This window comes from Mustelus asterias, chromosome 4, assembly GCF_964213995.1.
Source record: "Mustelus asterias chromosome 4, sMusAst1.hap1.1, whole genome shotgun sequence".
In the NCBI taxonomy this organism is placed as follows: Eukaryota; Metazoa; Chordata; class Chondrichthyes; order Carcharhiniformes; family Triakidae; genus Mustelus; species Mustelus asterias.
Window position 1 is genome coordinate 96,592,876 of NC_135804.1, and position 19,365 is coordinate 96,612,240.

Genomic DNA, 19,365 nt, shown 5'->3' on the forward strand with positions numbered 1-19,365 from the left:
CTGTCTCCTATGGTCAAGCCAGTTCTCCACCCATCGAGCCACTTCTCCTTGTATCCCATGAGCCTTAACCTTCTTAACCAACCTGCCATGTGGGACTTTGTCAAATGCCTTACTGAAATCCATATAGACGACATCCACGGCCCTTCCTTCATCAACCGTTTTTGTCACTTCCTCAAAAAACTCCACCAAATTTGTAAGGCACGACCTCCCTCTTACAAAACCATGCTGTCTGTCACTAATGAGACTGTTCCGTTCTAAATGCACATACATCCTGTCTCTAAGAATCCTCTCCAACAACTTCCCTACCACGGATGCCAACTCACCGGCCTATAATTTCCTGGGTTATCCCTGCTACCTTTCTTAAACAATGGGACCACATTCGCTATCCTCCAATCCTCAGGGACCTCACCCATGTCCAAAGAAGCGACAAAGATTTCCGTCAGAGGCCCAGCAATTTCATCTCTCGTCTCCCTGAGCAGTCAAGGATAGATGCCATCAGGCCCTGGGGCTTTGTCAGTTTTAATGTTCCCTAAAAAACCTAACACTTCCTCTCTTGTAATGGAGATTTTCTCTAACGGGTCAACACCTCCCTCCGAGACACTCCCGGTTAACACGCCCCTCTCCTTCGTGAATACCGATGCAAAGTATTCATTTAGGATCTCCCCTATTCCCTTGGGTTCTAAGCATAATTCCCCTCCTTTGTCCCTGAGAGGTCCGATTTTCTCCCTGACAACTCTTTTGTTCCTAACGTATGAATAGAATGCCTTAGGATTCTCCTTAATCCTGCCTGCCAAGGACATCTCGTGACCTCTTTTTGCCCTCCTAACTAAATAGGGAGGAGATCCATGGAGAAGATAGGAAGGCAGTAATGAAGAAGTGGTTTAGGGGGAGGAATGGTGGAGAGGAGGTGCAAAAAGTAGATATTATGAAGGGGTGGGAGAAAGGTAATATTTAGGAAGGGAGAGGTGGAGGGTGCAGAATGATCAATCTTAGGATGGTTGAGGTGGAGGGAAGAGGGAGAGCTATGCTTGGGAGGCGAGAATTTGTAAGGTGCAGAGAGGGCAATATTTGGGAGGAGGTTGAGGGGAGGGCTGAAGGGATGAGACAGAATCGAAGGGTGCAGAGGAGGTCAGTGTTGTGGAGAAAGTTGGGGAATGTTGAGAGGGAAATGCTGGGAGGGAGTTGAGATAAGGGAAATATTTGGGAGTTGGAGGAGGGGAATATTTGGGAGAGTTAGGTTGGTGAGCAGGCTGAGGGGAGGGGTTGGGGAATATGAAAGGAGGGGGTTGGGGAATGCTGGGAGGGTATTGGGGAACGTTGGGGGTGATTGAGCAATGTTTGGGAAATGGGTTGGGGAATGTAGGGGGAGGGAAATGTTGGGGAGGGTGAGGGGAAGGGGTTGAGTAATTTGGGGATGGGAGTTTGCCGAATGTTGAGGGAGTTGGTTGGGGAATGTTAGGGAGGGGGTTGGGAATGTTAGGGAGGGAGTTGAGAGGGTTGGGAAATGTTGGGAGGGTTGGGGATTGTGGGGGTTGGGGATTGTGGGGGTTGGGGAATGTTGGGGAGGGGATTTAGGGAATGTTAGGGAGGGGGTTTAGGGAATGTTGGGGAGGGGGGTTGGGAATGTTGGGGAGAGGGTTTGGGAATGTTGGGGGGGTCAGGAATGTTAGGGGAGGGGATTTAAGGAATGTTGGAGGGGTTGCAGATTGTGGGGGTTGGGAATTGTTGGGGGAGAGGTTTAGGGAATGTTGGAGGGAGTTAGGAAATGTTGGGGATTGGGGAATGTTGGGAGTGTTGGGGATTGTGGAGATTGGGGAATGTTGGGGAGGGGGTTCAGGGAATGTTGGAGGGTGTTGGGGAACTTTGGGGATTGTGGGGGTTGGGGAATGTTGGGGAGGGCAGTTTAGGGAACGTTAGGAATTGGAGAATGTTGGGGAGGGGTTTGGGAATGTTGGGGAGAGGGGGTTTGGTGTCGAAATCTTGACTTCCGAGTTTGACTTTAATACAAACACACATTAACACAAGATGCTTAACCGACAGATTGTCTTTATTTTACTTGCTCGCAAGGGGGTCGGTTCCCGACACAATGGGTGGAGACACCACTCCACCGGACAAAGAAAATCATCCTGGTTTATACAATTCTGCAGCTCACAGTCAGTTTGACACAATCCAATCAAAAGTGTTACAAGTGACATACTTTACGTATTGATCCAATAGAAAAAATATTTAACCACCCTGATCTATGAGATCACGATACCTCATGGGATACCCCAATATGTCATCCCTAAGCCTGTCCTCTAGTCTCTTAGTCAGACACCATGTCTCTATTTTTGATAACAGCCTTACAAAGCATCTTCACTAAAACAGTCTCACATGGGCATCCTTTAATTGGTAAAGGGGGCCTACAAAAGCTATTAATATTTTATGGCCTTGTCAGTGAAGTTAACTGAATCTCTAAGAGATGTGGTCAATTCAAGTGGCCTTCAGGATATTCTCCGATTATGGCCCTGATAAGTTTTGTTTATTGCCAACATAATGAAACACATGTATATATTGCTTATCAATTCAATGGCTGAGCTTCTTATCACTACCTACAATTAAAAGGGGTATCATCACGTTACCATTAATTCTTGTCAGTTCCCACTAAATCCCCTACCATAACTCTTTTGTTGGCTGAGACACTAATATCTTTCTGACTCTATTTTGATTAGAAATTGTGAAGGCAGCTTCATTAAAACTCACTCTTCTATCAGTTGTTTCTGATAAGGTGTCTGGTGAGGCAATTAAGTCTCTTTTCTGGCCTTCTGATTCCAACAGTTGGGTGCTTTAAAGGAATGTATCTAGCATATGTTTGGTATCAAAGGGGTACTCTGTAACTGTGCATCAAAGTTTCTTTGTTTAATTTCTAAAAATGTATAGAAGATATATTCGTATGTATGGACTAATTAAAGGTATTACATGTATCTTTAAAACTACAAAGCATTTGAAACACCTCATTACAATTACTAACAAACTTGCTCCCCATTGATGAAGTGAATTCTACATTTAAGTTGATTAAACAAAAACCCTAGCAGAGTCTGCCAATCTTATAGTAGCCTTTTTCTTTTCTATCTTTCTAAATTGGGAATGTGAGGGGGTTTGAGGATTTTTGGGTAGGTTATGGGAGGGGAGTTAGGGAATGTGGGGGTTGGGGAATGTTGGAGGGGGTTGGGAATGTTAAGTGAGGGGGCTTTTGGGAACATTAGGGGTTGGGGAATGTTGGGTTAATTGGGGAATGTTGGGGAGGGGTTGGGGAATGTTGTGGGGAGGGGGTTGGGGAATGTTGTGGGGAGGGGGTTGGGGAATGTTGGAGGGGGTTGCGGAATGTTAAGGGAGGGGGGTTTGGGGAATGTTAAAGGAGGGGAGTTTGAAGAATGTTAAGGGAGGGGGGTTTGGGGAATGTTAGCAGTTGGGGAATGTTGGGGAGAGGGGGTTTGGGGATGGGCGTTGAGGAATGTGAGGGGGTTTGAGGATTTTTGGGTAGGTTTGGTGAGGGGGGTTTGGGAATGTGGGGAGGGGGGTGTTAGGGGATTGGGGAATATTGGGGAGGAGGGTTGGGAATGTTGTGGGGAGGGGCGTTGGAGAATATGGTGGTTCGAGGATTGTTGGGTAGTTTGGGGAGGGAGGTTAGGGATTGTGGGGGAGGGGAATGTTAGTTAGGGGTCTGGGGAATGTTGTTGGGAGGGGGTTGGGGAATGTTGGGGAGAGGGGGTTCAGGGAACATTAGGGGTTGGGGAATGTTGGGGGGGGGGTTTAGGGAACGTTAGGGGTTGGGGAATATTGGGGAGGGGGGTTTGGGAAGGGTGTTGGGGAATGTGAGGGAGTTTGAGGATTGTTGGGTAGGTTTGGGGAGGGGGGTTAGGGAACGTTAGAGGTTGGGGAGGGGGGTTGGGGAACATTAGGGGTTGGGGAATGTTGGGGAGGGGGTTGGGGAATGTTGGGGAGGGGGGTTTAGGGAACATTGGGGGTTGGGGAATGTTGGGGAGGGGGGTTTAGGGAATGTTAGGGATTGTTGGGGAATGTTGGGTAGGTTTGGGGAGGGGGGTTGGGGAATGTTGGGTAGGTTTGGGGAGGGGGGTTAGGGAACATTAGGGGTTGGGGAATGTTGGGGAGGGGGGTTTAGGGAATGTTAGGGATTGGGGATTGTTGGGGAGGGGGTTTGGGGAATGTTGGGTAGGTTTGGGGAGTGGGGTTGGGGAATGTTGGGTAGGTTTGGGGAGGGGGGTTAGGGAATGTTGGTGAGGGGGATGTTATGGGTTTTGGGATTGGTAGGTGGGTTCATGAGTAGGGGTAAGGCTGATGGGGGTTAGGGAGTAGGGGTAAGGGTGATGGGGGTTGGGGAGTCAGGGTAAGGGTGATGGGGGTTTGTGAATAGGGGTAAGGATGATGGGGGAGGGGTGTTTATAACTCTGAGCCATTCCAGGGTCAGGCCACCCAGTAAGTTGGAAATGTTAAAGTCAACAATGGAGCATCCCGGTTACTGATTGGCTGAGAGGAAACCACGCCCTATTCGGTGACGTCACGGTGTGCGCCAGAAAGAAGCGGATTGTCGCGGACGGATGACGTATGATGTTTGTCTCCACGTCAGCGGGTCTGAAAATGGCGGAGGTGGAGAGTGAATCCAAACTGCCGCTGGTGAGTGAGAGAGATGGATATCAGCCTTGACAGGAAGAGCAGCAGCATTGAAGCGGGCCTGGGGACTGATGGAGCCGTGATGAAACTCCAGGGTCTCTGTACCCTGTTGCTGGAGTTCAGCTTCACTGTCCCTGATAGCAGCCTCATGTGTGAGGCTTCTCATCGACACAACTCGATCTCTCCACGTTTTCCAACTGGAGTCACTGGATAGTGAGCTGGGACCCTGGCTCACTTCAATTAACTCCACACAACCAATTGCTGCAGCAGCTGCCTCACTTGGCTTTCAAGAGTGTTAGATTGTGAAAAGTGTGTTTGTTAACTCCCAGACGAGAATGGGATTAAAACCGCAGCTGCTGCCACAGAATGAGTCTAAGGCTAAAAGGGTTAAATTATGAGGCAGGATTGCATGGACTAGGACCTATGAAAGTCCATCAACTTAAAATATTAGCTTTGTTTCTCCCCAGATATTGCCTAATCTGTTTTTATTTGCCCATATGATGTGAGCATTGATGGCTAGGCCAGCAGTTTTGCCCATCCCTAAGCACACTAGATAAGGTGTTGGTGAGCTGTTATCTTGAACCATTAGTTCATGTGGTGTTGTGTTATTAGGAAGTGAATTCCAAGATTTTGACCCAGCATTGGTGAAGGAACAGTGATATCGTTCCAAGTCAGGGTGATGCATGGCTTGGAGGGGAACAAGATTGGTGGTGCCATGTATCTGCTGCCCTTCTACTTCTGGTGGTAGAGGTCACTGCTGCCTGGGTCATAGTTTTTCCAGCATTTTCTGTTTGATTTGCATAAACCAGGTTTATATTCCCTTGGGTACAGAAGATTAAAGGATAGTCTAATTAATTAATTTGATTGGATTAGAGATTGACAGAAACTGTTTTCTCTGCTGGTAGAGTCCAGATGAGCAGAATAATTTTGGGCTCGGTTGTTATCAAGAAGCACTCCCAACAAAATAGTGTCAAATTGGTCCTGTCAAAAAAACTGCAAAGGCGAGTTCAATTGAAAATTTCAAACCTAAATTTGATTTTTTTAAAGGTAAGGGTTATGGAATCAAGGCAGGTAGATAAAATTAAGATGCAGACCAACCATTGTAAGATGCAGACCACCCATCACCCTTGTTAAGGTTTGTTTCTCCCGTCTCTCAGGTTCAAATGACTGATCAGCCTACTCTTTGGAGTGCTTCTATTATAACCTGAGCTGAGATGAACATAAACCCAGCTCAACTGGACCTTTTTTGCCTCGGGTGTTCTTTGGTTTAAAAAGGCATTTACCCTCTACCCATGCTCTTCTATCTTGAAAGAGCCATTTGCATTTTAATCTTGGCAAAACTTAATGAAACTGGATTTTATGGATGCAGCTCACTTTGAATGCACTTCAGAAATTAATTGATATGTGCCAATTCCTTTCTTTCATTTGCCCTTTCTCCCTCTAATCAATTGAATATCAATATGTGACAGTTGTTCACTGGATGTGCCCACTATTATATGCTGCGGATTGTGAGAAACTGAATTTGTATTTATATTCCCAGGATCAAAGATGTTGCTGTACTAAATAATGTAGAAAATGGGTTTTAATAAGAAAATTCCACTGTTGTCCTGATAACTTAAAAGATAAGGTTTGCGTGAATTATTAACACCAGCAAGTTCTAGCTTTGTTAGCTGAGATCAGCTGAAGCAGAGGTTTTGATACTACAATTGTCCTCTGACCTGGGTCAGGAAGGTAAAATCAGCAAAGACTCCTTCTTGATTGCCCACCAGTCATCCCTGATGAAAAATACACTCTTACAAATATTGAATTATGACAGCAAAACCCAGCTGGACTGTGATGTTCACCTACTTGATGCAACCAGTTAAAAGGTGTTTGCATTTTCCATCTTGGCAAAACTTAAAATAAAACTGGATTTTATGGATGCAGATCACTTTAATTGCACTTCAGAAATTAATTGATATGTGCCAATGTGCACATGCTGCTGTATTATCATTTTTAAATGACATGGGTTTATCCCAGTCCTGATGCATTTGCAACTCAGCAACTGTAACGTTATTGGAGTGGAAGACGAGAGTGATAATATGTAAGTCTGTTTGTGCACTGTATTTGGGAGTGATTCTGGAGGGGAGATCATTTAATTTTCCTTGAACTCGTTTTTTTTAAGGAAGCACTTCAGTCAGATCTTGGATTTAAATAAATATAGCTTTAAATCATGATCTTTTCCAGCTCCCTCAGCTCGGCACCTTCTTCGCTTGAGGAACTGGAACTGCAGATGCAAAACTATCTGCTGCATTTTATGTTATTGCATACTTGCCTCTGTCATGTTGTTTTGCAAACCTTTCTGTGTGAGGAAATCTTTTATGCCCTGTTCTTTCAACTTCTGAAACAAGTGTCATTTATCCAAAATGAAATAAAACTCTCATTACAGATTTAATTCTTAAATTTACCCAGCTAGTCAAAAAAATAGTAAAAAGTGCAAAATGATGTAGAATGCTGAAGCCTCAACTTGTGCTATGTGGTGAAATCAGATCAAGGGTTGTGAAAACTGAGTTGTCTTTTGCTTGGAATGGTTATTTGGAGAGGTATAATTGGGGAATGGGGAGCAGGTAACCATATCGCTCTTAAGATTTATGGGGATTGTTTGGGATGGTGGCGGAGGGGGGGTGGAGGAGGGAAATGGGCAGTAAGTATTGGAATGGCTGAAAAACTAGGATGAAAATAGATGATGTACAGATGGGCTGATATTTTTTGACACTGTAGTTTTCAGACTTGGCTGATGTGTCGATATCAAATGATGTCCCTGTGGAGGGACAAATCACAGTTCCAGTCGGTTCCCAGTCACAAGAGGATGACTATTCCACGCTGGATGAACCAGTCAAGGATACAATTGTAAGTATTGTTGAACGTCCCCAATCTATGCTTTTCTGAGGGTACTGTTTTGCCAAGTGCCCTTGAGTACCTTGTGCACCAGCAATGAGTTAGCTGTAACAGTGGAAAACATGAAAACTTATCCAACATCCAAACATACATTTTTCCAGCATGGTTACTGAGAAGCAATCAGATACAGCCTGTTGTTTTTGCCTCATTGGGACAGAATGGAGAAAAATACAAGGCCATTTGTAGAATTGCTATCGTCACTGGTATCAGATAATTCAGCACGGACCAGTAATTAAAACTGGGATGTTGTAGATCTGCATTGATGATTTCTTTTTGATTTTGTTAGCTAAGCAATTGAAGGGAAGCTTTCTGAACACATTCTATCTACAGTGAGCTCTCACCTTGTCCATCTCTGAAGATCTGCCCATGCTAGTTTATAATTGGTCCTTACCCAGTAAATGCAAAGTTGTAGGTTATTTGTCTCTGATTTTCCAGTTCAAAACTGCATACCTCCTCATTGCAGCATAATCTGAAGTCATAGAATCCCTACAGTGCAGAAAGAGGCCATTTGGCCCATCGAGTCTGCACCGACAACAGTCCCACCCAGGCCCTTTCCTGTAACCCCATGTATTTACCCTGCTAATCCCCCTGATGACATTAAGTGGCAATTTAGCATGGCCAATCCACCTAACCTGAACCCCTTTGGACTGTGGGAGGAAACTGGAGCACCCGAAGGAAACCCATGGAGACACGGGGAGAACTTGCAAGCTCCACATAAACAATCACCTGAGGCCGGAATTAAACGTGGGTCCCTGGCACTGCGAGGCAGCAGTGCTAACTGAGTCAGTACGTATTGTCTGTAAGTAATTACAGATTCTGTCCTACCATGCAGGAGAAACTCACATCTCCAACATATGGGGCATCCTAGCTTCCATTTCATTTCTGGAACCTTTCACACAGCTTTTCTCTAAAATGATAGATAAAAAGTATTATGTTTTTGGAATACTATTGGTCTGTAGATAGTGGACATTTTTTTTTTGTTTTCCCCTCAATCCTCCAAAATTGTAATTAGCTCAAATAATGAGGGGTGTTATTTTGACAAGTGTAACTGCAGGGCAGTGCGCTTATTTATGCTTGTTAATTATTGCTAATGCTTTAATAAGCAGAATTTTCCTTTAGCATAGATCTCCATTGTACTTTTTTTCCTTATCTTTCATGGGATGTGGGCAAGACCAGCATTTATTGTCCATTCCAAATTGTCCTTGGAGTGAGTGGCATTTCAGAGGACAGTTTTAATAGTTAACCACGGTGCATGAGTCCGGAGTCACATGTAGTCCAGACCAGGTATGGGTGGCAGATTTCCCTGCAGAAGGACATTAGTGTTCCAGATGTGTTTGTATAACATTGAATGATAGTTGTCATGGTCACTATTACTGAGACTGGCTTTATATTCCTCGATTTATTAATTGAATTCGAATTCCACCAGGTGCTATAGTGGAATTTGAATCCAAGTGTATTATTAGCCTGGGCCTCTGGATTACTAGCCCAGTGATATGACCATTTGCCACCATCTCTCCATAAATCTCCTTTATAATGGCATAGCTTTGGAATGAAATGAATAAGTGTCAATTCACAAACTATTGACATCTGTCACAGCAAAAAGAGCTTATTAGACAATTTTCATACAAAGTGGGATGAAGGTCTGCTTCCCGCACAGAAGCAGTCAGGTAGTTTCTCTGGCGTATTAGAAACATCGGATTGATTTACCAGCTGACAATCAACTGAAGTGTTCAGATGTAATAACAAGAACAATTATTGGTCTCAAACTGGTGTAATATTTATTAAGTCAATGAAGTATATAGTTCATAGCATTGTTACTTTATTAATCTATGAACAGAAGTTAGGTTATGTATTACCGGACCAGATATGAGCTGGGAGGTTGTGTTGGAGACGCTTAACTGATAAGACTGAAATAGTATGTCTTCCATTTTGTGGTTCTTACCTGCCTTTCTTATGAAGGAACCGCCTGGGTATGTGGGATTGATTTCACACTGTTTTCCATACAATCATGACTCATTTCAAAAGTGCTTTGTTGGCTGTAAAGCACTATGACATATTTTGTGGTCATGGGAGGCACTATTTGTGTAAGTCTTTAAGTCTAAGAAAATCTCTTGCACAAAACATTGAACAGTCTCATTATAAATCCAACTGTTCATAATTATTGCCTGCAGTGCTTAAAGTGCATTGCAGGTCATTCAGCTTTTCAGCCAGATTTCTGCCCACCTTTCCCATTCATTGTGTAATTCCAACACATCATATCTGGTAAATTTTCACATTGATCCATTTATATTTTAAGTATTCCTTTCCCAATGCAACAATATCTGATCCAAGCGTATTGGTGTGATTCCAAAAATTCTTTGATAACTAAGTGTTCTTTTCTTCATTTGCTTTCTGTTTATCAGATGCGAGATCTGAAGGCTGTTGGGAAGAAATTTGTTCATGTTATGTACCCTAAAAAGAGCAGCAGCCTCCTTAGAGACTGTGAGTACAATTGAATATAATTTCAACAACATATTGGATAGAAACAAAAATTAAGGAAGGGACCTATTCTGGTACCTCTCGGGGTAAATGTAATGCCCAGTCACATAGATGTGGTTTGATTCCTCATTTGAGATGTTTAAGATGACCTCAGCAAGATAGTGGTAGGAAATTATAGTGGATCTTGCTGACCTTGTTGTGGGGAGGGGATGTGGGGGCAGAATCAATATGATTTCCTCTAATTGTTTTTCAGTGACCCATGTTGGAAAATGCCTGAATGGATTTCAGTTAAGGACAAGATTGGGCAAGATACCAGAAAATGACCAGTGCTAACAAAATTATTGTTTTTTGGGATGGCTTAAACTTGATGAAAAGTGTCATAAAGGTAGTTGTGTGGTACAGCCTGTTGCTGATGCAGATAAGATACATATGGTCATGTGGTCATCTCTGGTACGTTACCGGTGCCACGTGATAGCGAGTTGAGGAACAGGGAGAGAGTGCAGTTAAACATGTGGTTGCAGGGATGGTGTAGGAAGGAGGGAGGGTTTCAGATACGTGGATAATTAGAACACATTGTGTGGAAGGTGGGACCTGTACAAACAGGACGGGGTGCACCTGAACCAGAGGGGCACCAATATCCTGGGAGGGAAATTTGATACGGCTCTTCAGGGGGGTTTAAATTAATTTGTCAGGGGAGTGGGAAAAGGAGTTGTAGTCCAGAAGTCAGTGTTGAGGGTGCTGAGGTATTGGGGAAGGTATCAAGGTCAAGGGTGGGTACCGGTAAACAGGAAGGTGGGTTGAAGTGTGTCTACTTCAATGCAAGGAGCATCCGGAACAAGGTAGATGAACTTGGGGTGTGGATTGGTACTTGGGACTACGATGTTGTGGCCATTACGGAGACGTGGGTAGAACAAGGACAGGAATGGTTGTTGGACGTTCCGGGGTATAGATGTTTCAGTAAGTGTAGGGAAGCTGGTAAAAGAGGTGGAGGAGTAGCATTGTTAATCAAGGATAGTTTAACGGCTGCGGTAAGGCACTTCGAGGGGGATCTGCACACTGAGGTAATATGGGCTGAGGTTAGAAATAGGAAAGGAGCGGTCACGTTGTTAGGAGTTTACTATAGGCCCCCAAATAGTAATAGAGATGTGGAGGAAGAAATTGCTAAGCAGATTATGGATAGGTGTGGGGGTCACAGGGTAGTTGTCATGGGGGACTTTTAACTTTCCAAATATTGATTGGAACCTTTGTAGGTCAAATAGTTCGGATGGGGCAGTTTTTGTGCAGTGTGTGCAGGAGGGTTTCCTGACACAATATGTGGATAGGCCGACAAGAGGTGAGGCCACATTGGATTTGGTACTGGGAAATGAACCGGGCCAAGTGTTAGATTTGGTTGTGGGAGAGCACTTTGGAGATAGTGACCACAATTCGGAATCTTTTGTTATTGCAATGGAGAGGGATAGGGCCGTACGGCAGAGCAAGGTTTACAATTGGGGGAGAGGTAATTATGATGCGATTAGGCAAGAATTAGGGGGCATAAGTTGGGAACAGAAACTGTCAGGGAAAGGCACTAATGAAAAGTGGAACTTTTTCAAGGAACAAATACTGGGTGTCCTTGATAGGTATGTCCCTGTCAGGCAGGGAGGAAATGGCCGAGTGAGGGAACCATGGTTCACGAAAGAGGTGGAATGTCTTGTGAAAAGGAAGAGGGAAGCTTATGTAGGGATGAGGAAACAAGGTTCAGATGGCTCGATTGAGGGTTACAAGTTAGCAAGGAACGAGCTGAAAAAGGGGCTTAGGAGAGCTAGGAGGGGACATGAGAAGTCCTTGGCGGGTCGGATCAAGGAAAACCCCAAGGCTTTTTACTCTTTTATGTGAGGAATAAAAGAATGACCAGGGTGAGGTTAGGGCCGGTCAAGGACAGTAGTGGGAACTTGTGTATGGAGTCAGTAGAGATAGGCGAGGTGATGAATGAATACTTTTCTTCAGTGTTCACCAAGGAGAGGGGCCATGTTTTTGAGGAAGAGAAGGTGTTACAGGCTAATAGACTGGAGGAAATAGATGTTCGGAGGGAGGATGTACTGAGTGTTTTGAATAAACTGAAGGTCGATAAGTCCCCTGGGCCTGATGAAATATATCCTAGGATTCTTTGGGAGGCAAGGGATGAGATTGCAGAGCCTTTGGCTTTGATCTTTGGTTCCTCACTGTCCACGGGGATGGTGCCAGAGGACTGGAGAGTGGCGAATGTTGTTCCTCTGTTTAAGAAAGGGAATAGAAATGACCCTGGTAATTATAGACCGGTTAGTCTTACTTCGGTGGTTGGTAAATTGACGGAAAAGGTCCTTGGGGATGGGATTTACGACCATTTAGAAAGATGCGGATTAATCCGGAATAGTCAGCACGGATTCGTGAAGGGCAGGTTGTGCCTCACAAATTTGATAGAATTTTTTGAGGAGGTAACTAAGTGTGTTGATGAAGGTAGGGCAGTTGATGTCATATACATAGATTTTAGTAAGGCGTTTGATAAGGTCGCCCATGGTAGGCTTATGATGAAAGTAAGGAGGTGTGGGATAGAGGGAAAGTTGGCTGATTGGATAGGTAACTGGCTATCTGATCGAAGTAAGAAGTTTAACAACACCAGGTTAAAGTCCAACAGGTTTATTTGGTAGCAAAAGCCACACAAGCTTTCGGAGCTGCAAGCCCCTTCTTCAGGTGCCTTCTTGCAGCTCCGAAAGCTTGTGTGGCTTTTGCTACCAAATAAACCTGTTGGACTTTAACCTGGTGTTGTTAAACTTCTTACTGTGTTTACCCCAGTCCAACGCCGGCATCTCCACATCATATCTGATCGAAGACAGAGGGTGGTAGTGGATGGAAAATTTTCGGACTGGAGGCAGGTTGCTAGCGGAGTGCCAGAGGGATCAGTGCTTGGTCCTCTGCTCTTTGTGATTTTTATTAATGATTTAGAGGAGGGGGCTGAAGGGTGGATCAGTAAATTTGCTGATGACACCAAGATTGGTGGAGTAGTGGATGAGGTGGAGGGCTGTTGTAGACTGCAAAGAGACATAGATAGGATGCAAAGCTGGGCTGAAAAATGGCAAATGGAGTTTAACCCTGATAAATGTGAGGTGATTCATTTGGGTAGGACTAATTTAAATGTGGATTACAGGATCAAAGGTAGGGTTCTGAAGACTGTGGAGGAACAGAGAGATCTTGGGTCCATATCCACAGATCTCTAAAGGTTGCCACTCAAGTGGATAGAGCTGTGAAGAAGGCCTATAGTGTGTTAGCTTTTATTAACAGGGGGTTGGAGTTTAAGAGCCGTGGGGTTATGCTGCAACTGTACAGGACCTTGGTGAGACCACATTTGGAATATTGTGTGCAGTTCTGATCACCTCACTATAAGAAGGATGTGGAAACGCTGGAAAGAGTGCAGAGGAGATTTACCAGGATGCTGCCTGTGGTTTGGAGGGTAGGTCTTATGAGGAAACGTTGAAGGAGCTAGGGCTGTTCTCTCTGGAGCGGAGGAGGCTGAGGGGAGACTGAATAGAGGTTTATAAAATGATGAAGGGGATAGATAGAGTGAACGTTCAAAGACTATTTCCTCGGGTGGATGGAGCTATTACAAGGGGGCATAACTATAGGGTTCATGGTGGGAGATATAGGAAGGATATCAGAGGTAGGTTCTTTATGCAGAGAGTGGTTGGGATGTGGAATGAACTGCCTGCAGTGATAGTGGAGTCAGACACTTTAGGAACATTTAAGCGGTTATTGGATAGGCACATGGAGCACACCAGGATGATAGGGAGTGGGATAGCTTGATCTTGATTTCGGATAAAGCTCGGCACAACATCGTGAGCTGAAGGGCCTGTTCTGTGCTGTACTGTTCTATGTTCTATATCTATCACTGTAAAATCTCTTGGAATCCGTTTCCAGTTGAGATATGTTGGAGGAGAATAATGCTTTGTGACAGTGGGATACTTTTCTATTGGGTTTGGTATGTGGGAGGAAATGAGGAAAGAGTTTGGGGAAAATGGTGAAAGTGAAGCTATGCAGGTTATTCTTGCACCTTTTTAACAGCTGCCTCTGAAGCAGCATTTCTAGAGGCCTGGGTGCAATAGTCATGCATACTCATAGAAATATAGAAATGATACAGCATAGAAGGGGGCATTTGGTCCATGCTGACCCAAAGACACTCAGGAGCCCTTTCTGATCCCATGTTTTTGCACCTGGGCCATAGCCCTGCGGATCTCTGCCTCCACCACTAACTCGGGCAGCAAATTCCAGTCATCCACCACCTGTGTAAAAAGGGTTTTCCTCATGTTCCCTCTATTCCTTCTGCCACTTAGCTTGAATCCAAGACCCCTGGTTTTTGAACTCTCTGCCAAGGGAAACCAGTTTCTCCTGTCTACTCTTTCCCTACCCCTCACAGTTTTGTATACTGCAATCATTTCACCTGTCAGCATTCTCTGTTCCAAGGAAAACAACCCCAATCTCTCTCATAGCTACAATTCTCCAGTCCTGGCAACATTCTAGCAAACCTTCTCTGCACTCTCTCCAGAGCAATGACACCCTTCCAGTATGTAATGAGGTGACCAGAACTGCACGCAGTTCTTCAGTTGTGACCTCACCAGTGTCTTATATAGTTTCATCATTCTATCCCAACTATTACATTCGATACCTCTGCCAATGAAGAAGAGCATTCCATGTACCTTCTTTACAACCTTATCTACCTGTACTACTATCCTTAGAGACCTGTGCACTTGCAAGCCAAGATTTCTCACTTCATCTATTTCCATTTATTTTGTATTCCTTTTTGCTGTTTGACCTCCCAAAATGCACTACCTCACACTTATCAGAGTTGAACTCCACCTGCCACTACTCCACCAGCCAATCTATATCGTTCTGGAGCTTGCAGCTATCCTCTACACTGCCGACTGCACAGCCAATGTGGATCATGAGCACCAGTAAGGACCATTAATTTGGTCCTTTGCTTTGCATACTATGCAATTCCACCATTGGCCGTGTACATGCTATGACAGTGATATATTCAAAGATGTGTGAAAACTTCAAATAAAAACAGAAAATACTAGAAATACTCAGCAGGTCAGGCAGCATCTATGGAGAGAGAAACAGTGTAAATGTTTCAGGTAGTAACCTTTCATCAACCTGAAACTTAACTCTTTATCTAAGGCCAGGGATCTGGGTTCAATTCTGGCGTCAAGTGACTGGAGTTTGCACGTTCTCCCTGTGTCTGTGTGGGTTTCCTCTGGGTGCTCCGGTTTCCTCCCACAGTCTAAAGGTGTGCAGGTTAGGTTGACTGGCCATGCCAAATTGACCCTTAGTGGCAGGGGGATTCGCACGTTAAGTACATAGGGTTACGGGGATAGGGCCTGGGTGAAATTGTTGTTGATGCAGGTTTGATGGACCAAATCATAGAATCCCTACAATGCAGAAGGAGGCCATTCAGCCCATCGAGCCTGCACGGTCAACAATCCCACCCAGGCCCTATCCCCGTAACCCCACATATTTACACTGCCAATTCCCCTGATATTAAGGGGCAAGTTAGCATTGCCAATCAACCTAGCCTGCACATCTTTGAACTGTGGGAGGAAACTGGAGCCCCCGGAGGAAACCCATGCAAACACAGGGAGAATGTGCAAACTCCACACAGACATCCACCTGAGGTCAGAATCGAACTCTTATCCCTGGTGCTGAGAGGCAGCAATGTTAACCATTGTGTCGCCGTGCATCTCCATGGGCTCCTTCTGTACTGTAGGGATTCTATTCTATGAATCTGTCCACAGATACTGTCTGAGCTGCTTTTTCCAGCATTTCCTGTTTTTATTTGATTTTCAGCATCAGCAGTATTCTGATTTCTGATGAGTGAAGACTTAATTAAATGCATTTGAATATGATCAAGCTTTGTTGGAAAATACTAAGGTGGTGTTTGGGGCTATCAAATTCTATTGCTGAGTTTACTCATCGTAGTCCAGGCATGGAATCTGGAACCTTTGCAGTTTGCAAAACCTGGTGACGTCCAAATATCTGAGCTGATTTATCAGGTAACTTGTTAATTATTGCAGAAACTCTGTGTCCAATTTTGTACATGACTATGTGACTAATCCTTTTATTTGTTCATTACAGGGGATCTATGGGGCCCTCTAGTACTCTGTGTCTTATTAGCAATGTAAGTAATAACCTGGTGCAAGGCTTTAGATTATTTAGTTCAGTCTGCTACTGAGTGACGAGAGGTTTTCATCTAAATCATTGGTATATGTGTTAATCTTTCAGATGACTTTAAATAAAAATCATGATGGATAGATACTGAGAGTAACAATTATGCACCTTTGAAAAATGTGTAAAATTTATTTTTAAAACCTCCCTGTGCCACTCCGTTGTCTCTTCTCCCTTTTAGTGAAGTACAGTTATGGGAACTGTTAGGTTACTGGTACCTCACTTGGGTGACCATTCTTCATGTGTGAGCCTTGATATTAACTAATGGGAGGGGCTATTTCATTGTGGGTGCATCACGGTCCAAATCAAATCTATACTTGCTCAAGGCTTTCTCATGTGCATGTTCCAGCAAGAATACTTGTTCTCAGGAACACAGCTTTACCTGATAGTTTTAACTTTCCTAGCCATAGGGGAGCAGTGACTCATAGAAATTGTTCTTGCTGAGTTCAGGTAACTCAATACAGCTTGAGGATAGAATTGATGAGTATCAATGCTGTGTCACACAACATGGTGCATTAGCTTCAGAAGCATTAGGGAGCGCAATAGAAAACACTTTCAAAATGTTCCTCCCCGGGCCCTCCATTACATAGATGCTAACAAAGAGCTGGCTGTCTTTGAAACCCCCATGTGTGCATATGCTCACTCTCTTGAAGATCTGCATCATCTGTGGTCTTGGTGTCTCTTGCTCTCTCTCAATGCCTTCTGGAAATGTTTCTGTCTCACCATGGTGTGCTATCATGTATGCCATGTATATCTCCAGCCTGTACACCCTTTCCAAGTAGATGATTCCCCTCCCTGTTCTGATTTCCAGTGCTGCTGAGCTAATTCAACTCAAATATCAAATCTTGTCAGTCATTATTGACCAGATGCTTACTTGCAATGCCTCTGAAACAATGGGGCAGCAAGCTTCTTATGATGGCCTCCTACTTTCATTAGCTTTTAGATGCAGCCATGGTTTGTTTAAAAAATGTTTTGTTGCTGTAAATGATTTGAAGGGTGCATTGAGGCTTGTTCTCTTTCACACAGGATGTTGCAGGGGAGTTCTGTTGACAATAAACATGAAGGAGGCCCAGAGTTTGCTGAGGTGTTTGTCATCGTGTGGTTTGGCGCAGTCATCATTACATTGAACTCCAAACTGCTTGGTGGCACGATGTGAGTTTTCTTTCCAGGTTTCTCTCATCCTCTCCTGAGGTGCTGCATCTTGCTAAGGTACTGTTCCTTAGACACCAGCAGCTGTCCAGTACCTCATACCACAAGGTTGTTCTGTGTAATTCTCAAGATTGTCTTTTTTTCCCCCTTATCTAGCCAAAAGACATTGTGGTTGGAACAGTACCATCTCTACTGTTAGCTTCAACTAATTCAGTGCAGATTAAGGATTTAATTATTGTTTTCCTTACTTTATACAGCATCATAGTGTATTAATGCAACAATAGTTAGTTGGACATATATTTTTTGCTATGGACAGTAAACTGTTCAAAGTATGCTGTTTTTAACTACTTCAATTCTGATGCCTTGTTTTAACAGGATGATGTTCATATATTCCCTGAAATGGTTATGCAGTGTGGGTTAGAGTACTGCCAGCAGTGATGTGGAATCAAGATTGTTTTCACTCCAACACCACTAAGTTCTCATGCAATTCTGTTGCTATGGATTATACCCTGCAGAAGCATGTGCTTACCCAGAGGAAGGGCACAATATTGAAAGTGCTTTTTGGTAATACAGTTTCTACTGTATTTGTGCAGGTCCGAATGTATTTGCCTTGGCTGCAGTTGGTATATGGTCCAGGATATTCGTTTTGTGCCGGCACAGTGGCACTGCTGCCTCACAGCGCCAGGGATCCAAGTTTGATTCCCGACTTGGGTCACTGTCTGTGTTGAGTTTGCATATTCTCCCCATGTCTGCGTGGGTTTCCTCCAGGCACTCCGGTTTCCTCCCACAGTCCAAAGATGTGCTGGTTCGGTGCATTGACCCGAACAGGCGCCAGAGTGTGGCAACTAGGGGATTTTCACAGTAACTTCATTGCAGTGTTAATGTAAGCCGACTTGTGATAAATAAACTAACTTTAAAAACCATTTTTAAACAAATACATGAGTCTTAGCCCTCAAGAAAAGATTTCTATCTACTATAGCCATATAATCACTGAAAATTTTATCCACAATTCTGTTAACATCTTGATTCTAATACCCCAGTGTCATCCTTGCTAATCTCTCATCCTTTACCCTCTATAAATTACAATTTATCCAAAAGTCATATCTTGACAGGCTCAGCTGCATTCAATCTGTTGCCTAACGTACTGAATTTTAAGCCTTGTTTTTAAATCCCTTCATTCTGTTATTCCTGCAACCCTCTCAAGCCTTGTATTCCAGTCCACAACTTTTCTCCCTTGATTTTGAGACAGCCCTCACCCCCATCCCTTTACCATTCTCTGCTTGAATTGAGTAATCTGAACAGGATGGGTTAGGGGTTCCTAGTAGAAGGAGCAGAAAAAAGGTACCTTGTCTTTATTAAAAGAAATATAACTGTTCCGTGGTGTCACTATAAAAGTTGTGCCAAGTGTATGTGCACATTCGTGTTGAATTACTGTGATGTTGAGTAAGAGCCGAGCCCTGTGGTCACACTCTCGCCAATGAATTAGTAGAATTTAGGCTTAATTCTGCCCTGTGTATCTGAATGCATAGTCTAGGCTGCGTAAATTGGGTTAGAGAGAGTGCCGCATTGCTAGATGTGTCATCATTTAGATAAGACGTGTTTTTAATCATTGCATTGTGGTTGTCCCTTATTGCCCTTGAGAGAGCAGTTAAGAGTCTACCACATTGATGTGAATCTGGAATCACATGTAGGCTAGACTAGGGTGGCAGATTTCTTTCCCCAAAGGGAGCAGAAAACCAAATGATGGCATAGTTACTGATGTCTTTTTAAAAACTGTTGCCATGCTGGGATTTGAGCTCTTCTCCAGAGCATTAGCATAGGCATACCAGTCCAGTGACATTGCCACAATACCACCATCTCCCCTACTAAATCAAGGTTCTGGTTGTTGGCTTAGATGGG

General features: G+C 44.0%; 1 protein-coding gene across 1 annotated transcript in view; it reads left to right on the forward strand.

Annotated features, from left to right (window-relative positions):
* The first annotated feature begins 4,571 nt into the window (after positions 1-4,571).
* yipf6 (Yip1 domain family, member 6) overlaps positions 4,572-19,365 on the forward strand; it is a 28,799-nt gene continuing 14,005 nt past the window's right edge. The window contains exons 1-5 of the mRNA XM_078211427.1: positions 4,572-4,674; positions 7,432-7,560; positions 10,011-10,089; positions 16,228-16,270; positions 17,344-17,469. Of these exons, the coding sequence (XP_078067553.1) occupies positions 4,606-4,674; positions 7,432-7,560; positions 10,011-10,089; positions 16,228-16,270; positions 17,344-17,469 (446 nt within the window). The 5' untranslated portion in view covers positions 4,572-4,605. The remainder of the gene's footprint in view (positions 4,675-7,431; positions 7,561-10,010; positions 10,090-16,227; positions 16,271-17,343; positions 17,470-19,365) is intronic.